At 37.7% G+C, this 15,014-nt stretch overlaps 1 protein-coding gene across 5 annotated transcripts in view; it reads left to right on the forward strand.

The window, feature by feature from the left end:
- KAT6B (lysine acetyltransferase 6B) overlaps positions 1-15,014 on the forward strand; it is a 195,231-nt gene that overhangs the window by 136,198 nt on the left and 44,019 nt on the right. For 3 of the 5 annotated variants that reach the window (XM_039235103.1, XM_039235105.1, XM_039235104.1), the window contains exons 5-11: positions 2,272-2,387; positions 2,631-2,712; positions 5,351-5,483; positions 8,255-9,186; positions 10,180-10,301; positions 12,143-12,258; positions 14,026-14,167. In XM_039235103.1, coding sequence (XP_039091034.1) covers positions 2,272-2,387; positions 2,631-2,712; positions 5,351-5,483; positions 8,255-9,186; positions 10,180-10,301; positions 12,143-12,258; positions 14,026-14,167 — 1,643 coding nt within the window. The remainder of the gene's footprint in view (positions 1-2,271; positions 2,388-2,630; positions 2,713-5,350; positions 5,484-8,254; positions 9,187-10,179; positions 10,302-12,142; positions 12,259-14,025; positions 14,168-15,014) is intronic. The other 2 variants (XM_039235106.1, XM_039235107.1) reach the window with 2 other exon arrangements.

Raw genomic sequence — 15,014 nt, forward strand, 5'->3', positions numbered from 1 at the left:
GATAGGCTGAAGATTTTAGAATTTGATAGGGTAGCTTAAATGGTAGTTTTGAGATACAGTATTGCTTAAAGTGAGAGAAAGCAATAAGAGGAAGACTATTCCTTGCTCTTGATTGACAGTGGCTGAAATCCTTTAATTTTCAAAATGTATAATTATCAAAAAGTATTTTCCATAGGATCTCTGTGAGATAAATAGTCAACAAAAATAAGATGTGAATTACCTTAGTTACTGAATATTAAGCTAAAGTACAAAAGCAGATTCAAATGTAGAGAAAAATTCAGTGCATGAAATTGAGGTCATATGTGCTAGTGATGTATGACTTACAGGAAGCAATAAAAGGGGGGGGGAAGAGAAGTAAATGGTATACTTTTAAGCTGATGGGACCCATTTTAAGGGTGGAATTTAAATTGCTGTTCTTTAAAACTTGAGTTCTTACCCCCATAACTATATGGGGGGAGGGGGGAGGCTGATCAAAGTAGATCTCTCCCCTCCCCCTTCAGAGTATACTTCTTAGATTGGACAAGCAAGCTGTCTTCGTGTGCTGCTCCTGAGCAGAAAGAGGTGATTGATACCATTTTTATGTATTTAAACTTCCTCCCCCTCTACTCATTTGAATGAGAGGGGCCCTTCTAAAAGAATGCTGTCATAGGTTAAATGTATCTGCCTGGGTGTCTCTGAAGCCTGAATTTGTAATCCTATGACATTTTATTGGCTCAGCATCTTAAGTACAGATGTGTAATTGTTCAGTTGGGTTTTTGTTGTTGTTGTTATTTGTTTTTAGCTCAGGAATAGTGTGCTTTTATTAACGGTATTGATGATTGATTTTGAATGTTTTTACTTCAAAAAGCCAAATCTCCTAGTGGGGGAAATTTTATGAAGCACCTGTTAAGCTTTAGGGAGGAGGAACTTTTTGGCAGCAACCCAAAATACATATTTAAACAATAAGCCTGCCAAAGTCAGGAAATTAAGAACAGTTTTGAAATTGCAGAATCTGCTTTTTTTATTACCCTCAGGTTTCTTTTGCAGCTTGGTTATAAGTTCTTTCACATGGGATTTACTAATGTTCTTACTATTTTAAGACCAGATTTAGAAAAAAATAAAATCAAGTTTAGGGATCTCAGGTTTATGTGATAAAAGACCATCACAGTTTAAACTGAACTGCCTCCCAAAGAGTCTAGGCTCACACTCCCCAAGCATTTTGGAGGACTCTATTACTCAGTGTAGCCTAGGTGGTTTCCTTGAATGGTGTTGACCCTTGGGGTCTCGAGTTTTGCTCTGTGAAGTGAATACTGCTACATGAAAAGTGTGCCCAAAACTGTGTGGAAAAGCTGAACACGTAGAACAACGGGGGAAACCTGCTGAAGGTGTGCTTCTTGGCATACTCCATTTGACGTGGATCTTCCAACTTCTTAACTCTCAAATTTACAATGTCTGCTCCTAGTTTCAGAATTTAAATTCAGGGACCCAGGGGCAAGATGGCATATCCCAGGAATGGTGTATTCTCTGTATGCTATTGGATTATTATTAGTATTATTTTGGCATTTGTAGTTGTATTGTTAAGCAGCCTGTTGTATTTAGCTATCTTTTTAAGTTTCATGATTCCATTACACAGAGCAGGAATATTTGAACCTCGATAACTCTGCTCAACATCCAGCAAACCAACAAACTTTTGCTCACTGGTGGCTGATGAGGAGGGATAGGGCAGGAGATTAACAGAAGGCACGGGAATGAGAACATGATTTGAGCATATGTTATCTTCGAGTTCTCCAAGACTTGTGATTGGAACCTGTTATAAATTTTCCAAATTTCTCTTAGGAAGTATTTGTATAATCACTCAGTTACATATAAGGGGGAAAATGGTAGAGAGGGAAGTATCATTTGGATTCTCTGATCTTTTTGAAAAAATTTTTAATATATTTTTATTTATTTCTGAGAGAGAGAGAGAGAGAGAGAATGAGAGCATGAGCAGGGGAGGGTCAGAGAGAGAGGGAGACACAGAAGCCAAAGAGAGGCTCCAGGCTCTGAGCTGGCAGCACAGAACTCGATGCGGGGCTCGAACCCACGAACTATGAGATCGTGACCTGAGCCGAAGCTGGATGCGCAACCAACTGAGCCACCTAGGCCCCCCTGGATTCTCTGATCTTTTTTGTATTTTCCAGTTCTTCAGGTCTTTAACTGGCATTATCACAACCTATTAACAATGAGGGAATGGCAGTTTAAAAAAATCTAAAGCACTATTCCCATAAAGCGATTTGTTTTTTATTCTTATAGGACACCCATCCTGTTTGAAATTTTGTCCTGAATTAACAACAAATGTAAAGGCCTTAAGGTGGCAGTGCATCGAGTGCAAGACATGCAGTGCATGTAGAATCCAGGGCAAAAATGCAGTAAGTATGGCTCTCCCTAGTCCATCTCCAGGTAAACTGCCAGTTCTCAGTGTTAAGGTTTGTCATTATTGTAGACGGTTGCTACTTTCTTTTTGAAGATTAAATACACATGATTTCAAATTTCAGCAGAGATCATGGTACCCCTTCATTATATTTAATCATTGTTCATTGGATACTAGGAGAATTTGTGGCCTTTTACAGTTAATTTCAGTCTCAATGAATCTCTAATATGTTATCTTACAGGATAATATGCTTTTTTGTGACTCCTGTGACAGAGGATTCCATATGGAGTGCTGTGACCCCCCACTTTCCAGAATGCCAAAAGGTGAACTTTTTATACCATAGTAAAAATGTGTTTTATTAGCCTTGTCCGGCTCAGAGGTATACAGGTTCCTTAAGCACTTTTTTGTCCCTTCCACCTCCTTATGCTTGTGGGTTTGGCACAGGCTATGAACAGAGAAGTGTAAAAGCATTTAGTTTGCAGGTAATGTATATAATAAAGACTCTAATTCAGGCACAAGGATAAAAAAGAGACCATTCCTTTCCCCAAAGAGTTCCCTTATTAGAATGAATTTAGATTAGGTAGGTCAGAAGTTTAGAACACTTTCCATATTATTTAATACCATGTTCAGAAGTGAGAAATCACCTATTTTCCATGAGAGTTGTAATGATGTCTCCAAATCCTACAAAATGAACTACCCCCATTTTCTTGGCCATTAGTTGATAATTTGAACATGAGCATCTGAACTATTTTATATGGATATATCCGTATGCAGTATGGATTTTTGTCTCTGTCTCAGTCTCCTTTTCATCATTTTATAATACATTAAGCATTAAAGACAACTGCCATATTACAAAATTTATTCATTTTTATTGTGAAGGGTTTAGTAAATAGATTGGCAAAACAGAATAAAAAGAGCAGTCAATTAGGAATTCCCTCCCAGCTCACTACATACTCTTTTAAAAAGAAACAGAACATTTTATACATGTTTTTGTAAAGTTTTGGTTTTTTACATCTTTACAAAATTCTAACATCCCCACATCATTAAATATCCTCCTAAACACAGTTTTTAATGAGTGCACAGAACTCCATGGTATAGAGCTGGGGTAGCAAACCTGGTGACTGTGGGCCACAATTATGCGTTGGTACATATGCTTACATTTTTAAGACTTCTTTAAAGGCATTACAGGTAAGCTGATACAATATATTTTTTTTAATGTTTTATTTATTTCTAGGAGAGAGAGAGAGAGAGACAGCGTGAGCAGGGGAGGGTCAGAGAGAGAGGGAGTCACAGACTGAAACAGGCTCCAGGCTCTGAGCTGGCAGTCAGCACAGAGCCCGACGCGGGGCTCGAACCCACGAACCGCGAGATCATGACCTAAGCGAAAGTCGGACGCTTAACCGACTAAGCCACCCAGGCGCCCCTGATACAATATTTTTAAAATTTTGAATTTGCTTCCCTTAGATGGAGAATGCCTGTCCAGACTTGCCCCATTCTCACTGTTCCCTCTTGTCTTGAATTCCAGCTTGCTTCAGTCACGTGTATTATCCTTGGGTGGCTCCTGAACATATTTGATTTTGCAACCCCATGTATAAGCAAACCATAAGTTACTTAACCAATCCCCAATTGTGGACATTACAAATGTTTTCAATTTTTTCCACCCACAATTATTTCCTTAAGATAAATTCCTCGGGGAGGAATTGCTGGATCAAAGGCTGTGTACATGAAAGGTTGTATCAGTTTTCAGACCGACCACCAGTGTGTGAGAATACCTGTTTCCCTGTATTGTAACCAACACCCTTCATTACTATATTTCATTGAGTCTGAGACACATTTTATAAAAAATCAGATGCATTTGATAGTAGTGTCTCAGACTCAATGAAATAGAGTATTATTTCAAATATTTGCCAATTTGATATAATAGAAAAAAGGTCTAATTTTTTTTTAAGTGGTGACATTGAACATATTTTATGTTTGATTATTAGCTGTTTGTATCTCATCTTTGTAAAATGCTTGTTTTTACCCATGAATCATTTTTCTGTTGGGGTTTTCACCTTATTCTTACTGATTTGTAGAAGTGCTATATATTTTTATATAGTCCAGTCCATGAATCTTTTTCTTTATGGCTTCAGTCTTAAACGCCAGTCATGCCTAAATTAAATAAATAACCACATATTTTTCCTGGTACTTGTAACATTTAATTTTATCATAATACTCATCTGCTTAGAATTTATTTTTATAAAGGATAAGAAATAATTCTTTTCCTTCCATATAGATGGTTATTTGTTCGGTCGCCACTTCACTGAGTCATTTCATCCTTTCCCCACTGACTTGAAATGTGACCTTTTTGATAGGCTAAACTTCTATAGGCTTCAGTTGTTTTGGTATAAAAATTCTTGCCCAGTGACCTATTTCCCTGTGCCAGATGTATAGTTTTAATACTTGTAGCTTCAGAGTCCCTAACAATTTTGTTTTAATTAAAAAGTTCTATTTTATACTGTTTGGGGGGGTTGGTTTTTTGTTTTTTGTTTTTAGTGTGGAAGATTTCCAGAAAGAAATAAAACAAATCCTTTTTTCCCAGAAATTCTAAAAACCAATTAACTCAAAAACGTCTCCCTGTAATCAAAAGATACCTAATATCCGGCAGGATCAGATTTTCATGTATGTTTATGTGGTAGAGGGAGGTTTGGTGACATGTTGCAGAAAGCCTCATGAAAGGGTTCTGAGATGGGGGCAGCCCTCTGTTCTCACCACCTTGACCCCATTTGGCGGGGGCGGGGAGTGGGAACTGACCTTTAATGAAGGCTTCCTGAGGAGAATGACAAAAGGGGATATCCACCTTCTGGAATAAAGTTCTGAACACAGGCATCCTTGGGCAGCTTATTTCCACTGCAGTTTATATATAGTATCTCTCCTGAAATGAAACATTAAAATATTTTTTTCATATATATATTAATTCAGGGATGTGGATTTGCCAAGTCTGCAGACCAAAGAAAAAGGGAAGAAAACTACTTCATGAGAAAGCTGCACAAATAAAACGACGATATGCAAAACCCATTGGACGACCGAAAAATAAATTAAAGCAACGATTGTTGTAGGTTGAGATCTTATCGAAAGAAATCTTTTATGTTGTGCTTTAAAATACAGGCGATTGTCACCCCCTTAGATTCCATTATCTTTTTAGCATCATTTTAGAAACTCAAGGGACAGGGAATAGTGCTCCTTTTGCATAAGCTGTGGAAATTTCTTGAAAATAACATTTTTAATTACAATTGGCATTTGGGGATCTTCTCTTGGCAGTATCTGTGATGATAAGTGACATTTTCCAAGCAGCAGGATGGAAGCAGAATGTAAGAATTGGAAAGAATCATTCTGCCTACTTTATTACTGGCTGAGCATTAGAAGAGCTTAATTATATCAATATTTTTATGGGGATTTTAAAACAAGAGAGGGATTTGTTCACATCTATAGTGAATTTCTTTTGTCATTCCAGATAGCATTTTAGAAACACGACTTCTCTTTTCTGGTGCTAATTTAGTATGACAACATTTAAGATCCCTTGTACGAAATAGTGAGTTTCCGAGAAACCTATAAATGACTGTCCTTGTGTTTGCACACAAAAGAGTTAAGACAGAACCATTCAGTATGTGCACATGTGTTCAGATAATACAGATGAAATAATATATCCTCAGTGGCCTACACATCTACTATGATAACCTATTAGCTTGTTGCCAAATAGTTACCATTGAATTGAAGCCCAGTAGAACATTCAGCAGGAGTTACTTAGAGAAGTAGAGAAAAGATAAGGGGGAGAAGTGGATGTGTTTTTTTAACCTTTGAATATAGAATTGACTTTCAACATCAAATAAGGAATTAACAAATGGAATCAGCAGAGTTTCATATCTGAAGTAGTTCTATCAATAAGACCATCGCCCACCTCTTTAGGCTTTAGTGAAAGGGTCATTGTGATGTAGAAATGAATAGATGCTCTGCACACACTGTGAGCAAACACCAGATACCTTACTTGTTACTCTTCCCCCTAATTTTATCTTAAGCAATTCACTACCTTACCTGCTCTCAGAAAAACAATATTCTCCTGCACCTCTGTCTCCCAGAGGAGAACTAGAACAATGAATAGTTTTTATTCTGAAAGCCCTTTAACTGGTGGACATTTTTAAATGGAATTTTTGTTAATTTCTAGAGGCACACATGAAACATTTATGAATAAAGTCTTTCATATTAGCATCATTTGAAGTAGAATTTATATGTTTTTGCATTCATCCTGTGTAAGCATTGTTCTCAAAATGGGACTGTATCCTTAGGGCCCAATTAAAAAAACCAAATTAGGATATAAACTTTCTAAACAAAGGACACAGCTGAAAATTGCATCTGGCACCAGTCCTAACTTTTTGTTTGTCCAAAATTGTCCTTTGAGCTTAGGAATTTTTAAGATAGTCTAGGGAGTTTTCCTTTTTACATGCTTTATAAGCATATTATCCTTTCTGGGCAATCGATTCCAGATACAGTCCAAATGCGGCATTGTAATGCGAAACATTTTAGCTTGGACGATTGTTTATTGGTAACCCTTCCTGTGACACGAGATCTTCAGCGAGATCTCCAGCGTTAACCTGATTTGGCTGTATCAGTGGTGTCGGGCCAAAGCTCCTGGCGGCAGAGCTGGCCCAGATGAGCCTGGTAGCTCACCCCATTGATCTGCACCAGAATCCACTTGAGCTGACTACTGAAATTCATCGTTAATGTACAAGATGACCACTAAAATGTGCTTTTCTGTTTGTAATTAAGATATTTTTATAATTTAGTATCATATCATTTTCAGGCTTCCATTTCTTCATTATGAGCCTTCAGCTAGATTGATAGTTTTGAAAGTGCATTCTTGGGCCCTAGCACTGCCATAATTCACATGCAAATGTTTCTATTGTATAAAATTCTGTTGCAAAATGGGTAGCTTTCCAAGCCCTAGCCTGAGGTGAAGGCAGGCAGCTGCTGTTCCTCTAAGCAGCTGTGGTAGTAGAGTGACCTCTGGTCCGTGTTGACCACACAGCTGTATGGCAGAACCGGCGTCTAATGAACTGAAATAGTGTATAAAGATTCTGATGCCAAGTATCTGATAATGACCATGGTAAATGTGCTGCTTCTTCACCAGACTTTCCATGCCATGTCTGACCCGCTGTAGCTTTTCTTTAATCATTTCTTCAGTTTTTGCTATTGTTGTCCTTTTCTCAGCAATATTTTATGCTGTAATAATTGTCTCCTCTACTTAGAGAGTATTATTGGTTATGTTATCATCCTAAGCATAAACTGCCCAGAATAAGAGGATATCTTTGTTTTCTTTAAAAAAAAAAAAAAAGTACTAATTTATAGACCTACCCAAATTATATATAAATTTTCCAATTGAGTTAAAATTGCTTCCAACTAGAGATTAGATAAGCTTATTCTTTCACTTCTAGATAATACTTAACAACTTATTAAAAGACGTAGGAAATCATAATTACTTGTGACTACACAAGGGGTAACATTTTTACTTAAGTATAATGAAGGCTTTGTGTGTTATTTTAGTCTCTTCAAAACCTTTCTTACTCCTATTGCCCTTGGGTCCACATGGCTTCTTCCAATACCTCTTGGATGGGTCCTGGGAGAATCACGACCTGCAAAAGTAGTGGCTGCTGCCTGTTTCTACAGACAGACATCTCGGTGGAGGCACACACACAAAAATAGTTCTTAGGGTTGCAGTTCAGCTTCTTAAGTTTAAGCACATTGAATGCATCTAGTTGCTATAAATTTGTTTTCAGTACCTTTATAATTCTATTATTAAATGCTGATACTATTCTCTAAATTTTTGCCTAGGTCTGTAACCAGTGATGAAGGATCCATGAATGCATTCACAGGAAGGGGGTCACCTGGTAGGGGTCAAAAGACTAAAGTCTGTACCACACCTTCATCTGGTCATGCTGCATCTGGGAAGGACTCAAGCAGCAGATTGGCTGTTACAGACCCCACTCGGCCTGGTGCCACCACCAAAATCACCACCACCTCCACCTACATTTCTGCCTCTACACTTAAAGTTAACAAGAAAACCAAAGGGCTCATTGATGGCCTTACTAAGTTTTTTACACCATCACCTGATGGTCGCAGATCACGAGGTGAAATAATAGACTTTTCAAAGCACTATCGTCCAAGGAAAAAGGTCTCTCAGAAACAGTCATGCACTTCTCATGTGTTGGCTACAGGTACCACACAAAAGCTAAAACCTCCACCTTCTTCACTTCCACCCCCAACCCCCATCTCCGGTCAGAGCCCCAGTTCACAAAAGTCCAGCACTTCCGCCTCTTCTACCTCTCCCCAGAGTTCTTCCAGCCAGTCCAGTGTGCCCTCCTTTAGCAGTCTTACTAATAACAGCCAGCTGAAGGCACTCTTTGATGGACTTTCTCATATCTATACCACTCAGGGACAGTCTCGAAAAAAGGGACACCCAAGTTATGCACCACCCAAACGTATGCGTCGTAAAACTGAATTATCTTCCACAGCAAAATCTAAAGCCCATTTCTTTGGAAAACGAGATATTAGAAGTAGGTTTCTTGCTCACTCCTCCTCCTCTAGCTGGGGGATGGCTAGAGGACGTATTTTTAAAGCAATTGCTCACTTCAAGCGAACAACTTTCCTTAAAAAGCACAGGATGCTAGGCAGATTAAAATATAAAGTGACCCCTCAGATGGGGACCCCCTCACCAGGGAAGGGGAGCTTGACAGACGGAAGGATTAAACCTGATCAGGATGATGGTAAGCAAAAGGTCAAAGCTCCAACCAAACTGCGTCCCGTCCCTTTCTCCCCAACCCCGAAAACAATAAATCAGTCAATTCCTATTTGTCACATAGGTCTTAGCTATTTCTCTTGTTCTCACTTCACTTTCATACAGAAGCAGTGAAACTTTGACCTTTTTCTAATGCTGACTAAACCTCCAAAATCTTGGTTTTTTTCCCAACTAATACTCTCCCACCTTTTATTATTTATTTCCATCTTTAGTGACACTAGGACCCCAGATGCCTTCATAGTGTTGCTTATGGCTTTGTAGTCCCGCATGAGTAGCCACTGTCACGCTTCTGCCACGCACTCTGCCACGCCCGCCTCGGCCCTAGCGCTGCCTGCGCGTGCTGTAGCGCTTCCCACAGGGGGGGTTTCAGCTCCTCATTTCAGCTCCCTCTGCTCCATTGCTTTCTCATGACAAAGTTCATCCTGCTTCCTTCTCAACAGCGCCTGATCTGTGATCCTGTGAAATGTGCTTTTGGGTGTGAGTGTGTCTGTGTGTGTAGTCACCATAGGGAGAAAACTGATTTCATGATTTCCTTGAACAAATTGGCCCGTTACATTTGCTACCCTTTATGAAACAAAAAACAAAAATGTGTCATTTCGACAACGTGGTTGATTTTTCTTTTTTAATCTCAAAAGGGGTAATGGGAATTCTGTAACAAGACATTGATATAACTTCTGATCTCAGTTGAAAAATATGATTTTGCTTTGTATTGCTCTTACTTTCCCTCATTTATTTATTAAAACTATAAAAAAGATGACAGTGGTAATTCAGATAAAAATTTGGGTCCAGCAGGGAAAGGGCACTGCTGGATCTTTGAGCAGTGCTTGGATATAAAAGCTTCTAAAGCTTAAAAACAATCCCAATTTGCCCGCTATGCTAATGTGGTGCCATTTTGGTAATGTATAGTGGTTACTCGTGATTCAAGTCAGTGAATACACTTTCTGCTGGTTTTAAATGACAGATACTGAAATCAAAATAAGCATCAAACAAGAAAGTACAGATATAAATGTGCTTGGAAACAAGGATACTGTTACTGAAGAGGACTTGGATGTTTTTAAGCAGGCCCAGGAACTTTCTTGGGAGGTAAGGCCAGGATACCACATTTTAGCAACAAAGATAATATGTGAGTTTTATATAGATGACCGTTATGAAATTGCTGCTTTCATTGGATAGAAAATCCCCCTCAAAATCCTTTGTGGTCCTTTAACAGTCATCATGATTGTTTTTGTGGAACCTAGGTTCAAAAGCAGTGGCTCTGTAGAGTTTTCTCTACTCTCAAAAATTGATAAGGGCTCAACTGGTCTCACAAAAAGTAGCACCAGCTGAGGCAGATTTGACAAGGTGCTTCTAGGTGTAAAGGACTAGATTTCTGATTATTTTTGCTGAAATTTAGAAAATAGCAGTTTTAAATGGTTAAAAAGAAGAACACCACTTTTAAATTTACCAGTGCATCTTCCAACACAGATGGTCAGCCATATGAAAAATGCCTTGTAGTTTTAACACTTTGGCATTGATTAAGGCAATATTGTGTTGCATGATCAGCTATACTCACTTTTTTTTCATTGTCCAGTAATTTCTTTGAAGTGATCCCACTTAAAAGATTTAACTCTAGATAGTTTATTGTTAAAAAAACATTGAAAGGTAACGCTTTGGGACGTCTCAAAAACAGATTTATAATGAAGGATGAATTTTTTATGTCAAGTAGACCACATTTAGTTTCTTTGTCAAGCTATTAACAGAGAGACTCCCTATCCCACCTACCCTACCTCACTTTCTTTTTGGTGGGGGGAGGGAGCAAGAGTGGTAGTCTCTTAAGCTTTATTTTCAGTAGCAGCCTCTTGGGCTAACTAGTTCTTTTTTTTTTTTTTTTTAATTTTTTTTTTAATGTTTTATTTATTTCTAGGAGAGAGAGAGAGAGAGACAGCATGAGCAGGGGAGGGTCAGAGAGAGAGGGAGTCACAGAATGAAACAGGATCCAGGCTCTGAGCTGGCAGTCAGCACAGAGCCCGACGCGGGGCTCGAACCCACGAACCGCGAGATCATGACCTAAGCGAAAGTCGGACGCTTAACCGACTAAGCCACCCAGGCGCCCCTTGGGCTAACTAGTTCTGTGGGTTTCTAATTTCAGGGGCTATCAGATATTTCCATTCCTCATTCTTCCCCCATTAGTATGCTTTGTAATTGTTTTCCTTTGGCTAAGATAAATGTTAAAAATTCTCCCAGTCTTTGAGATTTGAAGTCCTTAAATATTATCAAATTTCCAGCCTACTTCTGGCATTCATAGGTAGACATGATGAACAACAGGCCATTATCTGAAACATGTACATTTTAAGCCCTTTCTTTCCAACACAGTAACACTGGCATTTCATTCAAAAACATTTCTTGTCTGTATCAGGCACTGTGCTAGACACTGGGAATAACAGTAAAACAGGAAGGCAAAGTTCTTAGCCTCGTGCTTGGGAGTGAGGGGAGGAAGAGGAGATGGATATTAAAATGCAGACATTTGCAATCTTAGGATTGTGATTTCACAATATTGGGATCACTGGTACTTCATGGAGGAACAGTGCACTGTAAGAGTGTGTAACAGCCATGTCATCTTATGGTTTACCCAGTTATAATGCATTGCACCAGATCATTAAATTCAGTACAGTAGACATTTTTATGTATTTACCTTTGTACTCATGTCCTGTCTTGGTAATACTATTTCATAGGGTATTAGTTTGTATATGAGTCTTATAGAGAATTTACTATTTTATAAGGCCCTGTGATGTGTTTTCAGCAACCTGAAAATTGACAATTTAGATTATTGTTCTTTCATTGATAGGTTTTCATATCTACTAGTGAAAGAACCAAAATGTAAGTGAAGAAACTGTCTTCTTCTAACACATGTATTTTATTTCCTTTCTTTTCTTTTTCTCTGACAGAAAATAGAATGTGAAAGTGGAGTGGAAGACTGTGGCCGGTACCCTTCTGTAATAGAATTTGGGAAATATGAAATCCAAACCTGGTACTCCTCGCCTTACCCACAGGAATATGCAAGGTAATGAAATAGCCTGGAAGGTATATAACTTTAATGTCATGTATGTGAGGAATGGAAATTCTCAGTTCTAAAGTAGGAATTAGATGATTTTTTAGGACATAAATTTTGATCATAGAATCCAAGTGCTTCCAAGTCCAAAACTATTACTTCTGCCAGCATCGTTTTATACTAGTATTCAGTATTCTATGTAAACTCATTCCACTCCTTCATTTCATAGGCATTGTAAATTTTGCCTTTTAGCTTTTCAGACCATATTTTTTCTCCGGTTAATTGGACAACTGTTCTTTGGGTACAAAACCAAATAAGGAGAAAAAAAACTAGCCATTGTAAAATACTTGGTAGTTTCTTATCAATTGCCCTTTTCATTTTCTTAATTAGGCTTGTTAGTTTTCTCTCCAATTTCTGACATTTTTGTTTTGAAGTTTTTTACAAAATGTAGCAGAAGAATGAAAAATCAAAGAAAGTAGTGGTGTTGGGTAGCCTTAAGAGACCTTTCCCCAGATCTTTTAGAACTATTTGTGACTAACTTGTTAAAATGAAGAGAAAATGGTGATATTAGAGATTTCTTTTGTCTGAACTAAGATTAGCTGTGAAATTGTCTTGAACTAATATATCTAAAAGTGGGTATCTTGTGAACAAATTTCTTCCTTCTGATAGATACATCAGGATACTCTACTTTAGTAGTATCAAATGATCTACCCTGCAAAGTTTCTGGTAATCTCAAACTTGCTTTTCTTCTAAATCGATCTTGTCCATTTCTTTACCACGTGGGTGGCTGATCCATCGTCCACTAGAGAAAATGGGGAGGGTGTTTTGGAAATTAAGTGGTAGAGTAAGAGTCAGGAGTCTGGGTTTCTCTTTCCAGCTTATATCACTTGGCTATGTGTTCTTGAACAATTTTTTTTTTTTTAAACACTTACGAGCTTTAATTTGTATGGGTAATCATAAGTCACGTGTTTGGAGAGTTTTGAGTAAAATTGGTATATAACTCCAGGATTTGAAGTTACTGTTTTCTGAGTCTATAAGTAAATTTCCCCAAAATCACTACATCCTTTCTTATACCCCCAAAGACCTTAAAGATGCTTCTAAAGATTTTCTTGCAATACTAGCAATGTGTTTAAGTGAGATCGGGCACACATTAAAAATGTTTTAGTTTTAAAGGTGGAAAAAGTCATCATCAGTGAGAAATCTGTACGTTATTCAGAATCAGTAGAATTGGTAGAAACTAAAATCTTCTTGATTTTTCTACATTCATATATGGTAAATAATTATATCCATAAATGGAAATATTAACAATTAAATCCTAGGACTTCTTGCCTTATAAATCATTTTTAAAAATAATGAATACAGTTCCCTCTGGCTAAAAGACTGTTACAGTAACATTACTGACCTATATACTATTGAAACTATGACATGAAATCTGAAATTTGAGAAATGTGCCTGGTTAACTGTTAAGAGGCCATCTTTATTGTTGATTTTCTGAGTAGTGGTTCGAAGTCTGAAAACCTTTATGTTTGTACAACATTTCTAGGGAAACAAATTATTTGTTCACAAAATAATGGCACATATTATTTTTTTGAAAAGTATTGTAAGGTTTGTACATTCTTTTTACTACTGGCTTTCTTTTTTCTTCTTTTGAAATGATTTCTTTCAAATACTGCTGTAGAGGCTTTTTATGATTTGGAGAAAATTGAACAATAGTTAATATTTTTTTCCCTGAACAGTATCATCAATCTGATAGATTCTTTAATTTTAAAATTTTAACAGATTACCAAAGCTTTACCTGTGTGAATTCTGTCTTAAATATATGAAAAGTAAAAATATTTTGTTAAGACACTCAAAGAAATGTGGATGGTTTCATCCTCCAGCAAATGAAATTTACCGAAGGAAAGACCTTTCAGTATTTGAGGTAAGCATGTGTAAATAAAAAATCTCAGCTTTTGAAACCTAGTACTTCCAGTTGTTGATTATGTACTCATTTGTTTCTAGAAGGTACACAATATATTCGATTTCAGAATTCAAATTCAGACTGCTCTTTAACGTATCTTGTGTTTTGGAATGTTTAACCATATTGAGCAACCATTTAGATTGATGATGAATTCCTACTTCATCACATTAACTTCTTTGTCTTCTCCCAAATCCCTGTCTGCACCAGATATATTCACCAGTGAATTTATGATCTTCTCAGCTCTTTGTAAATTCTACTTTCTTTGGCAGGAGAAATTAGCTTTGTTCAGCAGCTCCAGCCAATGTCTGGCAGGTGCTCACTCTTCCAGGGAATTGAGCAGCTGTACGTATCTCCTCAATACACAGCCACCTGTGTTTCCATCCACTTCTTGGCAGAGTGGATAATCCTTTTGGTGAGACCCCAAGCAGATGTTGGGACTGCCCCCCTCATCTGGGTAGATGGCCACCCCTGGAGAACTCTGCTGTTCACAGGAACCCCTTGTGGCCACGTGTCTGTCATTGTGGGTTCTTAAAGACATTTCGTGTTTTCAGAATTGATTTAGTAGCAAAAGGTCTTTGCCTGTGTATTGTTTCATTGTTTAATCATGTTCTGTTGTCAGTTTCAAGGATCCAGTCAAGCTGTGTCACTTGTACCTTCAGGAGACTATGCCTCTCTTTTGTGTTATTGCCTATTCTCAGGGATTCTTAATTCTCTCCTTTATCCTCGTTACTCCAGTTGAGTACTTCCATTTCCCTGCCTTATTTTTTTTTTGTTACCCATCTTGGTGCATTGTTTTCATGCATGGGCA

This window comes from Hyaena hyaena, unplaced genomic scaffold (genome assembly GCF_003009895.1).
Source record: "Hyaena hyaena isolate Hyena2069 unplaced genomic scaffold, ASM300989v1 scaffold_97, whole genome shotgun sequence".
Classification (NCBI taxonomy): Eukaryota; Metazoa; Chordata; class Mammalia; order Carnivora; family Hyaenidae; genus Hyaena; species Hyaena hyaena.